This window comes from Bicyclus anynana, chromosome 7 (genome assembly GCF_947172395.1).
Source record: "Bicyclus anynana chromosome 7, ilBicAnyn1.1, whole genome shotgun sequence".
Classification (NCBI taxonomy): domain Eukaryota; kingdom Metazoa; phylum Arthropoda; class Insecta; order Lepidoptera; family Nymphalidae; genus Bicyclus; species Bicyclus anynana.
Window position 1 is genome coordinate 2471495 of NC_069089.1, and position 9077 is coordinate 2480571.

The window sequence follows — 9077 nt, forward strand, 5'->3', positions numbered from 1 at the left end:
TTTGACGGGCTAGGTGAAAAATATATTTCCAGAAATTAGTCATAGTTGGACTTGGATAAGCTGATATTGTCAAATTCTGTCCGATAACTACGTATTTTTCTGATTTAGTAGTATATTTGGGCCAGGTGACGCCGAAACTCGTGTCCGGTGTTGGATTTCTATAAAATATTACATTTATTAGATAAATTACAGTGCTTATATTATTATAAAATGGATAATTGCTAATTCTTGAATATCTATTATCATTAAAATGGAAATCGATCAATATCACTATCGAATAATCCACTACTGGGCACAGTCATGCTGGGTTCTAAAATCTAAGCCCCATTCTACTTTGCTCCAAATCAGGTTTGAGCGCTTCAATTTTCGTTGTTAAGTTTTGATTCTATAATCACAATCAAAGTGATGTTAATGGCAATGAATACGACCGATTACATAAAATGTGTTTTCAAAACTAAATATGTATTTCAAATCTATCATTGTAGAGAGAAGAGCCGTGGTAGCCCAGTGGATATGACCTCTGCCTCCGATTCCGGATTTTAAGAAATTAAATATCACGTGTCTCAATCGGTGAAGGAAAACATCGTGAGGAAACCTGCATACCAGAGAATTATCTTAATTCTCTGCGTGTGTGAAGTCTACCAATCCGCATTGGGCCAGCGTGGTGGACTATTGGCCTAACCCCTCTCATTCTGAGAGGAGACTCGAGCTCAGCAGTGAGCCGAATGAGTTGATGACGACGATCATTGTAGAATTGAACATTCGTGATATGAAGCCATACAAGATAACCGCAGAATCAAAGAAACTGTTGATCTAGTGGAATGGCATTAAGCAGAATTGAGTTTTGCACACTACTTTTGGTTTATATAAATAGATCTTGATAAAACATGTTTACTTCGAAACTTAAGGATCCTTAGAAAACCTAAGTGTAACTAATAAATTAATATTGAAACGAATGTTATGACTTCTAACATAATATGTACATTACCCGAATATTGCAAAGTTTGTCAGCAAGGCAATAAACTGCTGTATCAATTTAGATGAGTTCTTGTCGATCGGTAAATTTAAAGCATTTGCGTGAAACAAATACTGTAGATCATCAGTGTGAGCGACTCCATGTAATCCATATCGAACACCTTCTTGGCTTAAAACATTACGGTTTGATACACTTGCAAACTGATACATGTATATGTTATCGTTTCTGTTGAAATTTGATAGACGTCTTGCGTATCTAAATATAGGATAAGTAAAAACATCCGTAAAGTAGTTCACAAGTTGCTGCACCGTATCCAACGGCGTTAGTCGCGATCCAGTGTAAAATTCCTTAATCAAATCTGCAAGTTGCATATGCATCCGTGGTGTAGATTTGTAAAATATATTTCTGGGCACCAAAACTTCAGGGTTTCTTTTATAATTTTTGAATGTTTGTCCGTTCTCAATAAATGATATACCGAAAAGTCCTTCTTTTGAGGTGTATCCTACTAAAGTTTCTGCCTTATGTAGTCCTTTCTTAACCGAAACCAAAATCGGTTCTTTTAAAAACTGTTTTTGACCAAATTCTTTCTCCACAACTGGTACAAAATAATACGCTTTCACTATAAAATCTATATAATTTTCGGCTGCTATGACCGATGTATTTGTATTTAGTAATTGTCTTACAGGAACAGTCTGGAGATATCTTAATAATGCTTTAGGATTCGTGGTTTTGAAGCCTAGATTGTCTCCTAATATATAAGCTCTACGTATTTGTTCAAATTCAGTATTAAATTCACTTAGTGGTACTGCACTCATTGCTATAACTCGATGAAATAGTCCTCGACTTAAAGGGGACACTGCGTGTAGAGTACAAGAAGCAGCTCCAGCGCTCTCTCCAATAATGGTTACCTTCTTTGGATCGCCACCAAATTTTATTATATTTGCTTGAACCCACTTCAATGCTGCTACTTGATCCTTCATACCTGCATTCCCTGGTACTTCTTTTATGTCTAAGCATAGAAACCCAAGAGTGTCAAGTCTGTAATTCATTGTCACAACAACGACATTTTTTGAATTCATTAAAAAATCTGGACCGTAATAATCATCATTTCCAGAACCAAATGCATAACCACCTCCGTGTATATAAACCATAACTGCTAGAGGTGATTCTGTATGTATGCACGGAGAATACACATTTAAAAAAAGACAGTCTTCACTACCAACGAATAGCATGTTTTGAAAAGCGTCAATTTGTGGACACACATTTCCATGTTCAGTGGCGTTTCGTGTTCCTGTCCAAGATAGTGGAGGCCTAGGAGACTAAAAATGAAATATTTAATAAAAGTATTTTATTCCTATAATATGCTTTCTTTCTTTGTCATAACTGTGATATATTAATTAAATAAAAAGTTCCACCATCTAGACTGGCATTTGATATTTTAATTTTTAGTTATTTTTTAATACTAAAAAAGAAATACTTTTGAATAAAATAGTTTTACTGCAAAACGCTTTTAGACATACAGACAGAGAAAATTTAAATTAATCGTATTAATAATTTACAGATTTATTTAAAGCTACCATTTCCACTCACCAAAACACTGCGATGAAATGAGCTCTGCCTGGAGTATCTAATCAAATATATACTAAAAAAATATTACCAAAAATCTCCAGCGGCCAGTGGGCGGTGCTGCATATGGAATACCTTTGAAACTGTAGTACACTGTGTCTCCTGTGACTGTCACTTTTTGTTCTCCTCTCAACACGCCTTGCTCCACTCTCACTATTATATCTTCTGCATGATTCTGTTGCATTTATTTTAAATACTTTATTCAACATATTTAAAATATTTTTATAGAAAAATCCAATCGTATTTTTACCCGTGTTACTCCATACATTAGTATAAATGTTATTAGTAAGTACATTTTCATCCGTATTTCTTCTAAATGATTATCTGAAAGTGACTGCTTTCAGTGTTGATATGTACAGGGTTTCCCGTAATTAATGGATAATACGAAAATGGTAGATACAACTACTAATTATCTAAAATTAATTCTGAATAGTTTTCCAAAAATCCCTAGGGTGACCAAGTTATATATTTTTTTCGGATTTTACAAATTTTTCTTTCTTGAGTCAGTTTTTTCAATTGTGTAGCTGTTGTAACTAAGATTTTAAAAATCTGGTTTTTGTTAAGCATTGCGGATTAAATTACCAATGTACTATATTACTACTTTTATAAATATTGTTTTATTGGTTTTGTAGAAAAAGCTTTGAATAATTATTTTAGCAATAGTTATTTTTCTTTCTTAATGAAAAAAATGATGACCCGAATTAAACATATTGTCCTGTAAAAAATGTATGAGGCTTAAGTGTACTATTATTTTGAAAATTTGTACAATTACCGAGGTTTATAAATTGGTATAAAACTTTTATCTACTTTTTGTAGTTACAAAATTACTGGTAAAAATGTAGGTTCCAATACTAGAAAAAGTTTGCACTTTTCAACTTTTTTTTTCAAAATGTATAATTATTAAATCTACTTGCCTAAATTTACTAATCCAGTCATTTGTATTGATTTGATATGAAAAAAAACTGTTTTTTGTTAAACAACAAAAAACAGTTGAAATTTTTTAGAGTTGGATTTTTTCTTCGCCCTAATCGTACTTTTAATTACATAAATTAAAAGATTATACGTGGTGATACTCAACAATGCAAATTCAAAAATCATCCCATAAGCACGTTCGATTTTTTTTTGAGTTTAAACAATGTTATTTTACAGCATTCTCTCAATCTTTGGTGTAACATTCAATTTACAAACATAGGTATATATAATTTTTTGTCATGCAACACTTTACCGTAAACGTATGGTCTTACATATTATTATCTTTAATTTTACATATAAAATTCGTTTTATGACAAATTTAAATAATTATTTATATTGTCTTCGACCTCAATACACAAATTAACAATATTTATAATCAAAATTTCATTACAATTCATTTAACAACTAAAAACATCATCAAAAGTAAAGCTTAGATGTCAGTTTGTATGGCAATCTCTGGAACTACAGGCACACAGAGTAACTGCGGTCGACTCCATCATAAATATTTTTTAATTTTTTTTTAAGTTTTTTTGTGTATGTACTTTTCGGTCACACTGAAAAAGAATCGTACTAGGCAAAGTTATACATCTAGCTTAAAAACATGTTCATTAAATGGGGATTTCAAAGATGTAAAACATTAACTCTTATTTCAACTGTTTATCTTATGATTTAATGTAAATTATTTTTTTATTCAAGTGACTGGTACAAATTTTAATAAGTAACGATTTTTACATAATCAACCCCTTTTGGAACCAAAATAGCAATTGTATCGAAGTGTTTGAAAATAATGTTCTAATGTTTTACATCTTTGGAATACCTATTGAATGAACATGAGGTAAAATTTGCATGAAAACAGTCAGAACATGTTATAAATATGAGTACAAATATGTTCCTACTCGTAAATATCAAAAGTCGGTGTCGTTGATAGCCTAGTGGATATGACCTCTGCCTCCGATTCCGGGGGGTGTGAGTTCGAATCCGGTCCGGGGCATACAACTCCAACTTTTTAGTTGAGTGCATTTTAATAAATTAAATATCACGTGTCACAAACGGTGAAGGAAAACATCGTGAGGAAACCTGCATACCAGAGAATTTTCTTAATTCTCTGCGTGTGTGAAGTCTGCCAATCCGCATTGGACCAGCGTGGTGGACTATTGGCCTAACCCCTCTCATTCTGAGAGGAGACTCGAGCTCAGCAGTTATGGGTTGATAACAACAAATATCAAAATACGTTAATAATACACATACTTTATGTTATCAATATTTATTTTCAAGTGGAAACGGATTATTTTATATTATAATTATAAGTAAGAAAATATTTAAAACTTTTGACCGGCTAGGTGAAAAATATATTCCCAGAAATTAACCATAGCTGGACTTGGATGAGCTGCCATTGTCAAGTTCTGTCCGACAACCACGTACTTTTCTGAACTAGTAGTATATTTGGGCCAGATGAAACTCGAGTCAGGTGTTGGTTTTCTATAAAATATTACATTTGTTAGTTAAATTATTGTGCTTATAATAATGCTATAAAAAATTTAAACCCGCACTTAGAAAGTGGCTCATTAATTATAGATTTTATTCAACTAGAGATTTTTTTAATTATAAAAGCAAATAAAAAACTATGTATTGTGACATTTTTAATATTTCAATTTTTTTTGTTAGTATTTATTAATTATGTTTATCCTATGGCATTGTAAAGATTATTATTATATTATTAATTATTATTATTTGACATAAGTACTTGTACCTGCACAGATTGTAATTTTTAACTTTTTCTAATTTTTATTTTTTGATTAATCATCTGCTATTGATTTTATTTTTTTATATTTTGTTAATAGTATTTGTAATATAAATTATTGTATGCCAGAAATGGCTGAATACATTAGAATGTATGTGTTCTCAGCAAAATAAATGAATTGACTGAAAAAAAAAAACAAGCGGACGCCCTTCATCTGCGTGGAAATCAATGTAAACTTTCAAGCTCTATTTCATCACTTTACAGGTGTAATTTTAAAAATTTTTGAATTACAATATATTTTGTATTTTTTTATTTATAAACAATGATTTATAAACAAATTTTTAAAAAACTCTAAAAATAAAGGACTTTCCATACTAATTTTCAACCCCTATTTTATTTTCACAATAAAAAGTATCTTATAACCTTTTTTACATTATGGTCTTAAACAGTGCCAAGTTTTATTTGAAAACATTTAGTTGTTTCAGCGTGATGCCCGAATAACAAAAAAACACGGACAGACAGACAAAAAATCTAAAATGAATATTATTAGTTTCAGTATCGATTATTTAATGCAACCCCACCAAAAATTTTCAAAATATCTTCAATGTACAGAATTGGACCTGCTACAGTTTTATTGTAAGTATAGATATATATAGATAAATATAAATGAATAATCGCTAATTATTCTATTTTGAATGATCCAATACTGGGCACTCTTCATGTCATGCTCTTCTAAAACATGGGCCTATTCTACCTTGCTCTAAATTAAAACCTTGCACACGGACACTCAAACATGCACACACACACACACACACACAGACACGCGCGCGCGCACACGGCTTTATAATATTACATATTGTGATAACATATGCATGGTACATTACCCAAATATTGCAAAGTTTGTCAGCAAGGCAACAAACTGCTTTATCAATTTAGATGAGTTCTCGTCGATGGGTAAATTTAAAGCATTTGGGTGAAACAGATACCGTAGATCTTCAGTGTGAGAGACTCCATCTAATCCATATCGAGCACCTTCTTGGCTTAAAACATTGCGGTTTGATACACTTGCAAACTGATACATGTATATGTTATCGTTTCTGTTGAAATTGGATAGACGTCTTGCGTATCTAAATATAGGATAAGTAAAAACATCCGTAAAGTAGTTCACAAGTTGCTGCACCGTATCCAACGGCGTTAGTCGCGATCCAGTGTAAAATTCTTGAATTAAATCTGCAAGTGTCATATACGTCCGTGGTGTGGAGTTATATAATAATGTTCTCGGTAGCAAAACTTCAGGGTTTCTTTTAAAATTTTCGAATGTTGGTCCGTTTTCATAATACGATATAACAAATAGTCCTTCTTTTGAGGCATGTCCTAGTAATGTGTCTGCCTCATGTAATCCTCTCTTTATTAACACCTCAAATGATTCTGCTAAAAATGGTTCTTGACCTAATTTTTTTTCTACAACTGGTACCAAATAATATCCTTTCACTAAAAAATGCATATAATTTTCAGCTGCTATGACCGATACATTTGTATTTAGTAATTGTCTTACAGGAACAGTCTGCAGATATTGTAGTAATGCTTTAGGATTAGTGGTTTTGAAGCCTAAATTGTTTCCTAATATATAAGCCCTACGTGTTTGTTCAAATTCAGTATTAAATTCATTAAATGGCCCTGAACTCATTGGTATTATCCGATGAAATAGTCCTCGACTCATAGGAGACACAGCGTGTAGAGCACATGAAACAGCTCCTGCACTTTCACCAACAAGGGTGACTTTCTTTGGATCACCACCAAAGCTTTTTATATTTGTTTGTATCCATTTCAATGCTGCTACTTGATCCTTCATACCCGCATTACCTGGTACTTCTTTAATGTCCAGACATAGAAAGCCTAAAGTGTCAAGTCTATAATTTATTGTCACAAGAATGACATTTTTTGAGTTCATTAAAAAATCTGGACCGTAATAATCATCATTTCCAGAACCAAAAGAATAACCACCTCCATGTATATAAACCATAACTGCAAGAGGTGATTCTGGATCCAAGCATGGAGAATAAACATTTAGAAAAAGACAATCTTCACTACCAGGCAGGAACAACATGGTTTGTACACCGTTAATTTGTGGACACACATGTCCATGTTTAGTGGCATTCCGGATTCCTGTCCAAGTGAGTGGAGGTCGAGGAGCCTAAAAATTGTTATAATTTTTAGTACAATTATATTATGGTCTAAAGTCCAGTATTTACCATCATCTGTTATTTATTAGTGATAAGAAATAAATGGTATATAATATTCACAGTAGCACATTGCAAATAGGTTGTGTAGTTAAATTGCGGCCATTTTTCATACAAAATCTAAGAAACCATGAACTAAATCTAAAGCTCACTTTATGCTTAATTTAACGCAGTCAAATCAAGCATAAAGTAACATTTATTTAGACTTCATTTTTTTTTAAATCTTTAATCAAATTGAAAATATTTTAAATGATTTTTTAGTTAAAAGTCAAAAACAGAACCCCTTTTTTATTTTTAGTTGCTATAACTTTGCTTATAATTTTTGCAAATTTTGCAAGCGGGCCTTCAAAACAATCTACTTTCAATTTTGAATCGAATGACACCTCAACCATTTTTATAGGAGACGGAGAAAAAAAAATAGCTAAAGGGTATAAAGTAAAATAACTTTTAGATTATAAAAACAGTCAATGAATATTTGTTACCATAAATCTCCAGCGGCCAGTGGGCGGTGCTGCATACGGAATACCTTTAAAACTGTAGTACACTGTGTCTCCTGTGACTGTCACTTTTTGTTCTCCTCTCAACACGCCTTGCTCCACTCTCACTATTACATCTTCTGCATGATTCTGTTGCATTTATTTTAATAATTTAATTAACATGTAAAAATAACATTTCAATAAATATTTAATTGTGTTTTACCCGTGTTACTCCAAACATTAGTATAAATGTAGTTATTAATAAATACATTTTCAAACGTCTGCTTGTAAATGATTCATTGAAAGTGAATGCTTATTTTGTTGTTTAAATACGCATGCATAAATTAAATGCAGTTGTATAAACTGCATTTAATTTATGCATGTGTCATACCTAGTATGTAGGTATACCTTGCGACTTCGTTTATGTGAAGTCACCTAAATATTGGGTCACGTTTGTATGAAAAACAATAGTCGTTTTGTTTTAATTTCTTATAGCAGTAAAATTGTGTTAGATACATGATTATAAGAAGTTATATAAAAAGTTTCAAAATAATCGAATATTATCTTCTGCCTCCGGATTGATCCTGAAATTTGAAAAATGTCGAAAACAAAGGATTTCTTAAACATCGATTAATGACCCAATAGTAGTTGTAAGTGTAGATGTTTATAATGAAACGTAATGAGGAGACCTATATTTAAAACCACTTAAACATGAAGTTGTAGCCAAAATTAATTCGTTTATTGTAGAGGCACTTGAATCTACACGAAAAGCTTTCGTACTATCCGAATTTCGGCATGAGCTTACGAGTCTCTGTCATAGCTTTATTATAACCTTCACGTGTTGATTTTGTACTTGGTCTTCCTGAAACTTTAGTTACCAACATTTTAACTACTCTTTTTGTTACTGTGCCACTGATTGGGTGTGGTAAGGTAATCACAGCGTCTTCGCCGGCGAAGACGAGGTCCCCGATATCTAACGTCACTCGGACGTGGGTTTTCTAACTCACGTTCTTGGGGGCGTCCGGACTGATTCACTCAGGTCACGG

At 32.2% G+C, this 9077-nt stretch overlaps 2 protein-coding genes across 2 annotated transcripts; both read right to left on the reverse strand.

Moving 5' to 3' along the window:
- Window positions 1-226: 226 nt before the first annotated feature.
- On the reverse strand, window positions 227-4264 carry LOC128198208 (juvenile hormone esterase-like). Its single transcript, XM_052882377.1, has 2 exons — window positions 2634-4264; window positions 227-2295 (listed from the first exon to the last, which is right to left on the reverse strand). The coding sequence occupies exons 1-2, from the start codon at window positions 2784-2786 to the stop codon at window positions 985-987; spliced, it is 1464 nt and encodes a 487-aa protein (XP_052738337.1). The 5' UTR covers window positions 2787-4264; the 3' UTR covers window positions 227-984.
- A 164-nt stretch (window positions 4265-4428) lies between these two features.
- LOC112058148 (esterase FE4-like) lies at window positions 4429-8738 on the reverse strand. Its single transcript, XM_024098835.2, has 4 exons — window positions 8255-8738; window positions 8038-8181; window positions 6200-7509; window positions 4429-5053 (listed from the first exon to the last, which is right to left on the reverse strand). The coding sequence occupies exons 1-4, from the start codon at window positions 8300-8302 to the stop codon at window positions 4894-4896; spliced, it is 1662 nt and encodes a 553-aa protein (XP_023954603.2). The 5' UTR covers window positions 8303-8738; the 3' UTR covers window positions 4429-4893.
- Between the last annotated feature and the right edge of the window lie 339 nt (window positions 8739-9077).